This window comes from Hoplias malabaricus, chromosome X1 (assembly GCF_029633855.1).
Source record: "Hoplias malabaricus isolate fHopMal1 chromosome X1, fHopMal1.hap1, whole genome shotgun sequence".
NCBI classification, from domain to species: Eukaryota; Metazoa; Chordata; class Actinopteri; order Characiformes; family Erythrinidae; genus Hoplias; species Hoplias malabaricus.
This window is the reverse complement of record NC_089818.1, coordinates 16166747-16181912: the sequence shown is the minus strand read 5'-3', so window position 1 is coordinate 16181912 and position 15166 is coordinate 16166747. Positions and strand designations below refer to the sequence as shown.

The 15166-nt window shown below is 40.1% G+C and overlaps 1 protein-coding gene across 1 annotated transcript in view; it reads left to right on the top strand.

The window, feature by feature from the left end:
- The window catches only part of LOC136675452 (uncharacterized), a 32060-nt gene extending 17220 nt beyond the window's left edge, over positions 1 to 14840 (top strand). Inside the window, exons 4-9 of the mRNA XM_066652005.1 lie at positions 8554 to 8660; positions 10252 to 10341; positions 12241 to 12364; positions 12685 to 12818; positions 13441 to 13625; positions 13865 to 14840. Coding sequence (XP_066508102.1) covers positions 8554 to 8660; positions 10252 to 10341; positions 12241 to 12364; positions 12685 to 12818; positions 13441 to 13625; positions 13865 to 14840 — 1616 coding nt within the window. The remainder of the gene's footprint in view (positions 1 to 8553; positions 8661 to 10251; positions 10342 to 12240; positions 12365 to 12684; positions 12819 to 13440; positions 13626 to 13864) is intronic.
- Positions 14841 to 15166: the final 326 nt, after the last annotated feature.

The following is a 15166-nucleotide window of genomic DNA, read 5'->3' as shown; positions in this document are numbered from 1 at the left end:
TTCAGGTTGTGTTGTGGAAAGGACCCATTATATTGCAACATAGAAATAAAAAGAATTACTTATTAAATGACTGAGATTAAGCCAAATTTTCTGCCAGGTCCATTTCGCCAGCAATGTTGTCGTCCTTATGAGTTTCACAATAGAGTCCAAGTTGCAATATTAATGTCATAAACTGCAAAGCTGTAACAGACCATTTTCATTTTTAAGTTTTATTAAAGTTGATACAAGAGGCATTTTTGTGAAAAATATATTACTAGTTATGATTTACTGTCGTTAGAGTTGATGTGTGTCTCCGGAATAAACGCTTTTTATTGTTACTGTTTAATAATGTTTTCATGTGTTTTTCATTGGAATAACCAGTTCTCTCAGTTCAGTTCTTATCAGCCGTGGCTCACTGTAGAATGTAGTCATTGGAGACCAGAATAGTCATTTATAATCATGTTTGATTGGATCCAACGTTTGATGGGTGGTGTTCAGGGTTTGGACATGGAGAGATCCATGAGGCCTTCTGAGTGTATGAGTGAAAATGGATGAAAAACAGGGTTTGAACCGGGATTGGGATTTGGTTGGACTTAAGGTTGGTTCTGAAAGCAGTTTGCAGATGTTACCATCTGACAGAAATTAGTCAGGCTATATCGGCTTCAGACAATGTTATTGGACTCTAGCTGGGTTTGGACAGAATTTTTATCAGGCTATGGTTAATCCGTGGTCAGTCGGAACTCAAGCAAAACATGGCATAAACCCTGTTATTGAATGGTAAAAGATGTGGGGACACAACAAAGCAGTTTGTTTCTGGCAGTGGATAATTTAATAGTTTGTTGAGTCCGTATTATTTCCATATTAATATGGAAATAATTTGGACCATGGAGGCAGAAGCCTATAGAAAACAAACAACAAACTTTTCTTCTTCTTCAAAAATAAAACTTCATTCATCATAATATTTCTTGTCAAATGCAAAATGCCAGATTTGTGAACTGTTTAGTGTTAGCGTTCAGTAAAATCACCTTATCTCAGGACTGCCTTGACTCACCTTTGTAAAGAAAAAAAAGGCTAGTTCACGTAGGTTTTAACATATTTCTATTTGAAATCATTCTTTTTTGGAATACGTCTATTTTCTGGGGTCCAAGGTGTGCAACGAATATCAGCTGACCAATATTTCAGACCTGATTTATACTTCTCTCCACCCTACTTTAATGAGTACAGTCTGACTGCATGCTGGTGCTGATGGATGCATTCACTGTCTCATTGTCTAACAGCTGCTTTAAAATCTTTCAGGCTCACCGAGTTAAGTCTATTAGTGAATGAACTTGCCTTTTGCTCTTAACTGCAACAAGCTGCATTACCTTATTCCACAGAGAGACCAGCAGACAGCTATCAGAAGGTTCCTGATGTATGTTGCTGCTGAACATTTGCCCAGGACTCCAGGTTCCTGAAGCAGTGAATGAGGAGCAGAAGTTAAAAGCATAGGGTCTGGTGTAAGAGCAATGTTTGGCAATGCAGTCATTCCGTTCCCCTTTGCATAATCTAGCTGGGGCATAAACACACATCTGCTCGTAAATTTAACGTTGACTGTCGAAAGCAAGCCTGGTTTTTATTTCCATCTCCTCATCAAAACAACCCAGTGGTGAAATGCTTTGAGTAGGGTCACCACAGGGTGGAATTTCTCGCCACAGCAGACAGCCAGTTTGCAAAAAAGTAGCCCTTCCACCTGCCTTTAAGAGACCACCTGGAGGTTTTGGAAGTGCATTTGGAGTGAATCAATAGAGAGGTATGTATCTTCTGGGACACATTGAAGCTTTATCTTGGACCATTCCTTTGTGTGAAAGTAAGAGAGCGGGGGATATATACCTTGTTAGGGTGGGCGATACCACAAAGGTCCCTAGTGTCTGTGTTTGTTGTAGTGGTGTGTCAGAGAGAGTGTACGCTATTGAGGCCATCACACAGCGGGCTTTTAACCTGAACTGTTCAGGCCTCATTGACCCTGTCACTGTCTATTCAACAGAGCGCTCCACACAGGGCACACACACACACATACACACACACACACACACACACACACACACACACAACCGGTTCAGGGGGCGGGAGGGGCCTTATACTGTCACACCGTCTCTTTCTCATTCTCTCTCTCTCTCTCTCTCACTCAACACTCACACTCACACACACACACCGCAGGGAGTCATGTAGGTTAAAGATTATCTCAGATTGGGAATCCCTCACTTAACACAAACACACACACACACACACACACACACACACACAGGCAGACACATTTCCCTAGCCATGCTCATTTTATATAACATCCCCTAACACTCTTAAAACGTTATTAACTATTACTAGTCTTGGGATAATAATATAAAATATTAATTGTAATTAATAATTTAAAATAATTTTAAATATTTGAAATACATGAACATTTCCTGATAAATTTAGCTGGCCCACAAAATAATATTCAATTAAAAATGCAGTGAAAAGAATAAAGTATATACTATAATAACATGTTTGGGTGCAAGACTTTAATTTTGAAGATAAAAACCTGAAAAAAATTACTGTTGTTTCTCCCCTCATTGTTTAGAAGAAGGTTTACTTCAGAGGCTCTGTTTAGCAACGTGTCCATTTTTTATAATTTTATTCAAACTCCTGTCCACTCTTCTGTTCTTCCGAATATGATTAAATAGCATTAAAAAAATGCATGAATGGAATTTTTTGATATTTTCAAACCATTGGAATGCCCACTACTGCTTAATGTAGGCAGTGACCCTTAGGGCAGCTCACTAGGAACTGCCACATAACCCTGTTGAAAGTGTTTTTGATATTATGTATTGTATATGTGGAGGTAATATTGCATAAATTATTAACAAAGTGACAATACTTGCACGGACAATAACACACTTAATTCCCGTTAGCGTCACTGTAAAGAAATCAGAGGCTGGAAGTTTGTAAAATGCAATATTTCTCAATTCGCTCAGAAATCTTTTATAAACAATTGAATTACACACTCTTTCTTTTACATTAAATTACACAAAGTTCTATTAACCACATGTTTTAGCATTATTTTATTATTATAATCATTTATAGGAGAAGTATGAAATATTTTTATATTTAAAGTTTGTTAGATCACTTCTGTTAATTCACAGAGTGCGAATGTCAGGAACTGGTAAAAGGTTTCAAAAAGAGAAATGACCGACCAATGACATTAGATATTGCTGAAATTAGCGTTTTAAAATTCAGAATATTGTTAGGCTTTTCGTTGACTCCGTTCATCCCCAGCGTTATTGAGCTAGGACACTTTCATGTTTAGCTGTTAGATTCGTGACTGCAAGCGGACGATAGAAGGAGGATGTGAAAGTGACCTGCTGATGACATGCTGATGCACTTAGAACCTTTTCTGATGCACGTTATAGTCTCTTTAGAACATTGGATGACTAAGAAAAAAAGGTATCAAATCTTTCTTTATTTTATTATTAAACAATAGTTAAATATAAGAGTTGAGAAAAATTGGGTTCTGTGTTTCTTCAAACTACATCCACAGATTTATTACATCTCCAACATCTGGACACAGCTTGAGATGGTTGAATGAATCATTCATTCATAAAATCAGTACCAATCACGTTAAAATTATTTGTGTTTATTTTGATATTTTAGTTATAATTATTATTATTAGTAGTAGTAGTATTTTACCCAATCTAATGTCTTATAAGTCTGGAGATCATTTGCAGACTTGTTTAGACACAACTTTAATATGGCATTATTTTCTTAGTTTTAATTATTATTAAGTAAGTTTTAAGTTTATTTTAAATTTAACATATTTGAAAAAAAAAATAGTACAGAAATATAATGTGCCATTTGTGTCATTTGCAAAGGCCACATTTTTATGTTTATTTTCCAACACTAATATTCACTGTAGTGTGTGTGTATACATTTTCAGTTAGAAAATCAACAAAATTGTGTATATATATCTCGTGATATCCTAATGTACATATACATATGATCTTTACAAAATATTTACATATGACTGTACTTCAAATAATATATTTCTATATTTAATTTTGCTGTGCATTGTAACAAAACCTGTATAAAACAAACACATTTATATAATAAGATATATTCACATTACAAATGTTAATGTCAATGTAATGTCTGTTGTTTCCTATCTCCTGAGATTATCTTTATGCACATACAGTATTTTGTGACATTATCTCTCCATACAATGTGTAAAAATGTCTTTGACTCAAGTATTTTTGCATCAGATTCCTGACCCTGTTGGTTTTTAAGAAAGAGGAAGTGAATACTTGAATCATATGCTGCATATTACTCTCTCAGTTTAGAACCAGGATGTCTGGTATGAGATGCTATTTCCATTGTTGCTCTTTCTTTGAAACTCACTAATGTTTCATCAGTAATCCAGAGCAGCAGATATTTTCCACCAATAGAAAAGCACGCCACTTGCGTGACTCAGACTCAAGTTAAGGCCTTGAATATTGAAAGATTAATCACAATTACATTTTTTTTCCCTATACCGTGCCCAAAACCTTTCCATGCAATCTCCTGTGTGTAAACATGTGTGCATATGTATGTCAGGGATTCTATTTTGAGCGCACTCTGAGAGAAAGGCATTTATAGATTGAGGGCATTCCCATGGTGATGTGCCATAGACACTAATGGCTGCTTGCACTGGAATGGATTATGTTTTCTAGGTTGAAAAAGCTTATTTAACATCTAACTTGCACTAATCCATTACACGGTAATGTAGAAACATATATCTAAACATCTGAAATAGCAATTGATCTTAAAGGGCCTTTAGAGAAAGCCTAATGCCAGTGCAATAAAACAATTCAAGTCTTTTTTTTATTCAATAGTTCCACATTGTTTGGTTTGGTTGGAAAGAGCTTTAAGCAGTCAATGGTAAATGATTTTTTTCTGTGGTATCAAGGTGGAGATCTCTGTTTAATAAGGACTTGAACTAAAGACCCAGTCTGTCAGATTAGCTATCAATATTAATAATTACAAAGTGAGGCAGAAATGAATCAATCATGGTTTGAATTACAGTGGATGGGAGGAATAAATATCCATCTCGGCCTTCAGGAAGTTTAAGATACTTCACTGACTGCAAATATGAATGGTAGCTGGACAAATACATTTCAGCCAGATGTTGGAAATGGAAAACAGCAGTAGGTCTATGCCAGCTGTTACAAGTTAAAATATATTTTAATGTTTTTTTATGAACTCAAAAGTCATGTGTCCTTTTCTAGAGAGGCCAAAAATTCTTAAAATGAATTTCCCTATTGTAAGCATTAAAGGGGTGGTTTACATGTGCATTAAATGATTTGTCGAAAACATAAATATAAGACAGTAAACAAACAAACAAACAAACATTGATATGGAAATGCTATATAGAGCTCACACATGAAAGTTTGAAATTTCACAAATTTAGAATAATTTAAAATGAATACGTTTACTCAATTAACAGGGAGCTATTTACAATGTAGAGGAATGTAGTCTGCATTTTATTGAATGTTATTATCATTGTTATTATAGATTTTAATGTTTGAAAAACAATGCAGTCATAAGTTCCCGACTTCTGATGATTTTCAAAATCATGATGTTGTTAATGGTAAATCAAAAGAATATAAGGTGGAGTATTTTGCCTTACAACTTCTGCCTCTCTGCCATGAAGACTTCAAAATATGTGTGTGTATATATAGTTAAAGAATGTTGTGTGTGTCAGGCAACATCCATAACCATTTGTGTGAGGGAGCTTTCTGGGGCTTTTTGGACGTCTGGTTCCTATCATCACTAGTGTAAACAAATCTGCTGAGGTAGAATTTTAACTCACTGTGAATGGGTTTGTTTACATCTTAAATGCAGAATTATGTATACCTTTTGAAAAATGAATGGAATTCCTTTTTAATCCTTAACGGGCTGTAAATCCTTACTGCAACCTTTATTTTCTAATTTAATAAGAATTTCAGATTTTCTGCTAGAAATCAGAACATCTGCAGACGACATATAGATGATTAATATTTAATTCGGTTTAAATCCAATGCAATGTAAAGAGCCTTTGTTGTGTTGTTAACCTGCTTAGAGAACATTTAAGTGGGTTCCAGTATGTCATCAATTTTGCAATAGCTTTTGTTGTACAGAATTTCTTAATGGGTTAATGTGGCATGCCAGCTCGCACGCAATCGCCTGAACAGACGCCAGAGCTCCGTCACTGCGAAGAAGCGGATTGACAGATGCTTGGCTTTGCGTGACCGTGAAGCTTCTGTCAGCAAACACCATTTCTCTCTCTCTCTCTCTCTCTCTCTCTCTCTCTCTCTCTCTCTCTCTCTCTTTCTTTCCCTCTCTCTCTTGTTTCCGCTGATTTCCTGGTTAGGTGTAGGGGGCACTGAGAGGGCGGAGTTAAGCTAATGAATTGACTCCGGGCCAAATTCCCTCCCAGATTTCCCCCTCCTGAGTCACTGCTGAATATATCTGCACTGTGAACACGCAAAGGCAGCAGCAGTGGGAGGAGGGAGGGATACAGAGAAAGGATACAGTTCAACACTCTGACCAATAGAGGGCATTGCACCAGGGAACAATTTTATGAAAATTTAATGTCTCGCTTGTCTCGTGTACAGACGTGGTGAACCACAGGGCTTTTAGGAAGCGTCTTCCCTGCAATTAGTGATGAACAGGCTGTAAAAACAAATGAATCCAAATGAAGTGGTGGAAAAAGGACAGCTGTGTAACTGGGGCAAGTGGAAGTGTTTTGTTTTTCGTTTTTCGGGTCACAGATATATTAAAAAAATACATCCAAACTTTGCGAATAAACGGCTACAAAAAAAGCAATTGTGCTAGATTTTCAGAATTGTATTCTCTTTGAAATACAAGGTGGGGCAGCAGGTAGTCACACAGCTTCAGGGGCCTGGAGGTTGTGGGTTCAGGTCCCGTTCCGGGTGACTGTCTTTGAGGAGTGTGTTCTCCCTGTGTTCGCGTGGGTTTCCTCCCACAGTCCAAAAACACACGTTGGTAGGTGGATTGGCGACTCAAAAGTGAATGTGTGTGTGTTTGTCGCCCTGTGAAGGACTGGCGCCCCCTCCAGGGTGTCTTCCTGCCTTGTTCCCAGTGATTCCGGGTAGGCTCCGTACCCACTGCACCCCTGAACTGGATAAGCAGCAGTAACAGACAATGAATGAATGAATAAATGAAACACAAGTAAAGATCTTATTTAGTTGTCTTTTTTCTTTTTGTGGACACCTGTGCATTCAGTTGTTTTTCAGTGGAGTACATAATCATTGCACTTTAAAGAAGCATTTGGACAAATAGACTGTTTCTCAATATGCATTTTTGTGTGTTCTTGTTTCACATTTTTTAAACGTTTTTTTAAGGGTAAAGTTGAAGTTGAGGTTGCTCTTGATTCATTCTGAATGGCAATATCGTCCCGAAAGTCCCATCAATCCCTGCGGCATCATGAATTCTCTCTTGCAAGGCGACATCTCAGGATCGTTGTTCTGTTGAACGCATGTCCATTCTTTTCATTCTGAAAAACGGCCATAGCACACTCTCACACTCACTGTGTAATTTGTCTCAAAACAAGTCAACAAGTAAAATTTAGGTTGGTGAACCTTCCCTTTTACCTCTGAGTCATTCACTTGACCACAAACACATTTCGAGTTAAAGGAACATTCCACACAAAGCCCATAGTTTTAACATAACTCCTTACCAGGGAGTCAGTATGGAGGAATTCGGCCGTTTTGATCTGCAAAGCAAACATAGGCCACTTGACTCAACAAAAGCACGCACATTTGGAGCTATTTTTCTTTCTCAGTGGACTGGTCACGGAAGGCGGCATGGTAAGCCCTGAGAAAACCATCAGCAGCAGAATCCCCAAGAGGAACGAAAGGAAAAAATGACGGACGGCACGGCAACAGGCCGCTGGCTCTGGGACTGGAATCTCGCGTGGTCTATGGCTCTGACGCTGTGGCCAGACGAGGCTGGGCCGGGCGGGGCAGGGTGGAGATGTGTCTGCAGCTCTGTGGAGAATGGTAGAGAGTGTTGGGAATGGGGGAAACACAGGCCGAAGCTCAAAATATATGTCCGAACCCGAGAGAACCGATTATTCATGTAGGGGTTTGTCAGGTTGATTTCTAAAATTATTGGCAGAATTTTTTATGTCTTATTCAGACATAATTAGCTGAGAACTTGGCTTATCAATTTCATTTCATTTCACTCGAGCTAGTAGTGTTCCAACAGTTGTGGAGCTGCAGTGCTTTTAAGTGTAAACGTGGTCCTTGGTGAAACTCTTGAGGTAAATTTGGGCTCAGATTTAGGAATTCCTGTCTAGTATTTTGCTAGAAATTAGTGTTTAATGTGAGGGTATGCTGTCTGAATTCTGTGGTTCTGTCTTTTTATACCAGAGCTATATGTACATTGGAGTAAAACATGTTAGTGTTTCAGTCAGAACGCACCACTACATATAATCATAAACCTCTCGCAAGATTTGCTTTGGCCACTTGTTTGTTAGTCGCCTGTTTCTTATGCTCTGTCTTTCTTTCCTTTCTTTCAACCCAGCTATTCAGGAAAAACCGTGCAAAAGGCACAGCGCTGAGGCCTCCAGCCCTGAGCCCAGGAAATGCAGCCTAGGAAACGGGGTTCTTGAAAGTGATCTTCTGCTGGAGGTGAGAGGATGTATGTTTGAAATTGTGTGTCTTAGCCCCTGACCGTTTGGCCCCTAGCTGACCCTGATGATTCAAGAATGTCTGATAGAAATGAGGAAACAAAAACATTGAAGAGGATGTTATTTCACCTCTCCAGACCGGAGGCTATGTATCATCACTGTCATATTAACACTTTTACTGTCAGTTATCACACACAGACCTGCACCGAACAAATTTTCCATTTTTATGCTGTGAATTATTGCACATATAAAATACATTCTGATGAGTCCCCTTAAACACTCATTCATTCATTATCTGTAAGCGCTTATCCAGTTCAGGGTCGCAGTGGGTCCAGAGCCTACCTGGAATCATTGGGCGCAAGGTGGGAATACACCCTGTAGGGGGCGCCATTCATTCACAGGGCAACACACATACACACACCTATGGACACCTTTGAGTCGCCAATCCACCTACCAACGTGTTTTTTTGGACTGTGGGAGGAAACCAGAGCACCCGGAGGAAACCCACGCAGACACAGGGAGAACACACTAACCTCCTCACAGACAGTCACCTGGAGCAGGAATCGAACCTGGAGCTGTGTGACTGCGACACTACCTGCTGCGCCACCCTCCCCTTAAACAGTTATAGCAAAATATAATGCCTTTTTAAAAGAAACAGTTGTTTTTAAGATCACTTTTTAAAAGGAGCATATCTTACTTTAGACCCTTAGACACATGGCCTTAATCACAATCGCTACACAGAAGAATGTGTTTAACAAAAATGTATCTAATTATATGACAATTATTTATACCTTAACTCTGATTTTCTGTTGTTTTTTGTCTGATGTGTAAGTTTTTACACTGAAAAAGTGTCTTGATAAAAGTGAGCTGAAAATGCTCATGTTAATTTAATTCAGAACAGTCAACCAGCCAAAAAACATCCAACAGACAGTTGTCATTGTTTTAGGAACTGACCACTGAGTCAAAAACATTGAAAGACTGTACAGAGCCCTACATTTCCTTGGCAGTCGTGCCAAACATTATTAGAATAGTAAAACAGAAAACACAGCCCAATATATTCTTCCGTCCATCTGTCCTTCCTTCCCTTGCTCTCTCTCTTCTCCATTTCCTTGCCCTTGCCACAAAACGGCTTAAAAATAACAGTGTGGCGTGTTAGTATTGGGTCAGTGTCACACGGCTGAGCAGGAAGATCGTCCGCTGACCTCGCGATGACACAGCAGCCAAAAAAAGTGTGCGAGTGTCACGCTAATGTCTCTGACCAGAACAGCTCTAAGTAAAAATAAGTCCAAAGACTTACATTTCTGTCCAAGTTCAGAACCATGGAAATGTGTGAACTGTATGCCCTGCTCAGTGCAGCTTTAAGACTTGGAGTGGGTAATAACATCATTTCATTCCAGTGCTTGTGTATGGTCAGTGTTTGTAGAACACCAGACTATTATATTAGAATCTGGAGAACAGATCGGTATAATGTGAAGTTAGTCATTCATTTTGAACGTGTAAAACAGCTGTAAATAATAGCTGAAGTGCAGTATTATTTATTTACCTCCCACGGCTGCTGCCTGTGTTTCTGTAAAGTTCTTGTCTTCTTTCAGTCTCTGACAGGTTTTGCACTGGTGGTGAGTACAGATGGAGTCATATTCTATGCATCCTCCACCATCGTAGACTACCTCGGCTTTCATCAGGTAAATCACTGTCCTCTTAATCTCAACAAAACAGAACCTTACAAATGTCTCAAAACAAGTCGGCAAGTAAAATGTAGGTTGGTGAACCTTCCCTTTAACCTCTGAGTCATTCACTTGACCACAAACACGTTTCGAGTTAAAGGAGCATTCCACACAAAGCCCATAGTTTAGCATAACGCCCAGAAGATTTTGAAATGGCTTGAAATCAAGACCAGTTCGACCTTAGTTCACACCACGATGCTCTAGCTCCATTTTATTCTGATGGCAATGATATATTACATTATAGATGTTACTGGCTTCATGGTGTTATTAGTAATGTCTGTTATATGCAAATGAGCCTCAAACCAGTCATTGACCACACATTTTGACTGTGAACCATATGCACAACAGACAAATTAAATAAAAGTGCAGTTATTTGGTTCAGTATCTATCTGTATGTACATGTCATTTATAAAAACAGGAACATCTGTTGGTCTCACACAAACCACATTATGTAGCAATATAATCACAGTGTGGTATTAAGGCCATGTTGAGCTTTTGTTATGTTCCTGTAAAAATTTTGAAGGCCTTGTGATTGGACGGACGGAGGTTGACAACATGGGAACAAGAAGCTACTTTTGTGAAAGTCTTAATTCATCTTCATAAATCATACATTGGCTCTTGTTTCCTCAAAATACATTACAAGCCTGCTTCACTGCCAGCAGTGTAGTTCCAGGCAACCCTGGATGTCAAAAAAAGAGACGTGTGTAAAACCTTCAATAAAAAACACTAAATGAAGAAAGCATAGAATGTGTTGGGGACCTAGAAAAAAACACCTCACAATCTTCAAAGGAATCAAAACAGAAGTAATGTGTGGTTGTCTGTAAAAGACCCACTGGTAATAGCATGACTCGAGCTTCTCTCACCAGAGAGGTACAAGAATAGTTGCCTTTTTTCTCCCCTCGGTTAATTTACGAGTGTTTTATAAGGCTCTAAGTGTTGAGTTTCCCTGGCAAGCATTAAAACAACTCTTCTAACAAAGGGAGTTTGACAAGAGCTGTTGGATTCGCTGGCTAGGGGAAACCAAGGAGTCAGTGTGCGCTGGGCGTGCGGATGTGGCTTTGTGAGATGAAGCATTCAGAGCGTGTGTGTTTTGATCCGGGATATAATGGAAAGGTTGGATATTTTAGAGGGATTTTGTCATTTTATGAACAGAAGATGTAGCTGAGAAAGAAAAGCACAATGGAATTACAAGTGTGGGCTTTGTGGCGTTTCAGGGGTTTTCTTGAATCATCAGTGCAGGGTCATGTCTGTCTTCATGCAAGCGCAGCCGGTGTCACGCAATACACAAACATGACCATGGCTGAAGAAGCTCCGCCCCCATCGGCCCTCTGCAAGGAGAGACAAAGGCACGAACACTCAAAGAGACCGACTGAGACTTTAAAGGAATATTTCTCCTTAAAATGGAAGGAAAGCAATGAGTAAACACAAGAAACACTACAAAATTTTGATGCTAAAAATAATAACATTTACTGGCTGCTTTAAATCTAAATGAAATAAATTAGGGATGATCTGTGACATTTGCAGACAGCAGTCATCCCTGGATTTTGGGGGTAATGGGAAATAGTGTAAATAGAATTTTAGACTGTTGTCTTATGTCTTATGTGGGCAACGGCATTGGGTTTGTAGCACCAGCTGCTCTCTAAATTTCTTGCTGCAGACACTTGCAGTGTCAACTCGGATACCTCTGCAATGGCTGAACACTGTGGTCTGTCCACTGGAGCGTGAAGGAGGTTAAGTGGACAGGTCACTGCTGTGGCCAAACACAAAGGGCTCAGTGATGTGGGGGGTTAAAAAGGGCCAGATTCAGACCTACATTTGTGTGTGTGTGTGCACTTCACTTTATACTCTCTGTGGCAGACGGATGTGATGCACCAGAACATCTTTGATTACATCCATGTGGATGAGAGGCAGGAGTTTAGAAGACAGCTCCACTGGGCCATGAACCCTACACAGCAGGACCACCAAACTGCATCAGCAACTGGTGTGTGTGTGTGTGTGTGTATAATAACCTTCACCAGAGCAACATAAATTCACTGCCGAGAAACATATTATTTTTTTTATATAGTTTGAACATAACAGATGCCTGTAAATTTAATATTAAAAACATTTCCGAAATTTTTATTAGCATTTCTTTTCATTCATGAACATTTCACACAGTGCAGAGGATGGGATGTTTTTAAACTGTGTCAGATTAAAAATTGTGATTGTAAAAACACATCAAATAAAAAAAAAAACAAGGAAAACATTGGAAACCTGTTTTCATGTCATAACGGTTTATCTGTCTGTGATGTGATGGTGCAGATGAGGACTTTACTGTGGGCAGTCTGTTCAGTGATCAGGAGCAGGACGGTGTTACTCCTGATCTTTCACCTTTCCTCAGTCGCTGCTTCATCGCCAGAGTTCGCTGTCTGCTGGACAGTACCTCCGGCTTCCTGGTGAGTCCTAGCAGCTTTTTAGAGTAACTGGCCTGTCCAGCACAGTCTGTACCATATGAATAATGTTCTTTTATTTATAATAAATTATAATAGCAGGGCGGCATGGTGGCGCAGCAGGTAGTGTCGCAGTCACACAGCTCCAGGGAGTAGGCAGTAGGTCCTACCTGGAATCCCTGGGCGCAAGAAGGAGGGGGGTGGTACCCTGAGTGCCAGTCCATCACAGGGCACCACACACTCACACATTCACTCACACCTATGGATATTTTTGAGTTGCTAATCCCATGTGTGTTTTTGGACTGTGGGAGCAAACTGGAGCATCCAGAGGAAACCCTTGTGGACACAGGGAGAACACACCAAACTCCTCACAGACAGTCACCCGAAACGGGACTCGAACCCACAACCTCCAGGTCCCTGGAGCTGTGTGACTGCGACACCACCTGCTGCACCACCCAATTTGAAAACAAAATCTTATCAGAGTCTGGAAGCCTAAGCTGAAATTTAAACCTTTGAAACCTTGTATCTTTATTGGATGCTGTTATCATTAGCGTGACCGGATCATGATGACCTGATGTTAATAAACACGGCCTGTCTGATGGTCTCCCTTCATCTTTTCCCCTCAAAGAGCATGCAGTTCCAGGGCAGTCTCAAGTTCCTGCAAGGTCAGAAGCGTAAGAGTGAGTCTGGCACCCTGCTGCCCCCTCAGATGGCTCTGTTCTGTGTGGCCATTCCTCTTGCGGTGCCCTCCATTACAGAGCTCAAGATGAAGAACATGGTGATGAAGAGCAAGCAGAAACCCCCCAACAGCAGGTTTGCAAAACAAATCACTCAAGAGGCATCATTTCTTCACTCATTTAAATGTTCGATGTCTAATTTCGTTTGTTAAAACGTGCCTTTATTTTAGCTTTTTGTAACTAGATGTTATTTATGGAACATAGAGAAAATATAGATGGGCATTTTATCCATTGGCGACACGAAAAAATACAATCATCAGTTCCTAGCTTGGATTCTGTGTCTAGAAATATTTTCTCTCATTTTCCTTCTTATAGTGAGAAGCGACACCATATTTCCCGTGGTTCCTGTGATGCTCGGGACATGCTGCTGCTGAACTGGACCTCCACCTCCCCCAGGGACCCATGCCAAAGCAGCTCATGGACAGCCCTTGCCAAAGAAGGTGCCCAGTGCAGGAGCGAAAGCTACTACAGCCAGGATGAGCCTCTGAACTTCTGTCTGTCCTCTGTAGGTAGCCCCAGGTTGCACACTGTGGAAAATCAATGGGACACACGTGTGGGGTCCAGCAGCTACTTCTCTGGCAAGCTGAGCAAACATGCTCAGTCTGGAAGGTTCCGCATCTCTCCAGGCTCCACAACCTTGGGGTTACAGGGAAAGTCTTACGCTGACAGAGACAGTTACTGTGGACATGGGAAGACCGAGAGCAGATACATGACACATAACGACTGTTTCGGTGGATTGCTATTGCCCGAGACTGCTATAAAAACAGAGCAAGACTCTGATTCTGAAAACGGCTGTAGTAGGTTCACCTCCATGCCACATAATGGAGTATGGCGATACAATATGGACTTCAACGAGGGCCACCAGGTAAAAACAGAAGACTACTACAATGACTTTAGCACATGCCAAAGTGGCAAAGTGGCTAGCATCAGCCCAAATCCCAATGGCCATGACAAGTATCTCTATGCAAGTCCAAGTAAGGCCCTCAAGTGTATTCTCAGTAAAGACATCACTCATTCAGATCTTCCCAGCAATCACGAAAACTGCGTTGATGGCCATGCGTATGCCAACGGCTCTGCTGAGCCCAAAATCTACACGCAACAAGACTACAAGCTGAGCTATGAGTTCAGGAGCCACAGTCTTCTCCACTCTATCAAAAGAGAGCCCATAGACTCTCCGCCCTGGACCGACAGTGGCCCCGATATTAGTCAAACACACACAGAAAGAAATGTGGTAAATACTACAATGAATGCAGTAGCGCACAAAGCCAATCCCTACTTGTATATGCAGTGATCTATGTTTTATTTTATTGCCGAACATATTTCTGGGGATGAAGTGGATTAAACACTCCAGGATTGTTTAACATATTCCCTATCTGTTGCTTCTGTATCATACTGTTGTTTGCCACAGAAAAAAAACTATGACATGCATTCCTGTATTAAAAAAAACAGAACAAAACAAATAAAAAAACGCAACATTTGAATTAGTCGACTTAAATCTCATTTCCAAAACAAGCCAATTACAGCAAATATGGTATACGCTAACTAATACTGCACTAACTAAGGTGGTAGGAGGGATCAAAATATATTATGAATTTGTATTCAACACTAAAATGGCAT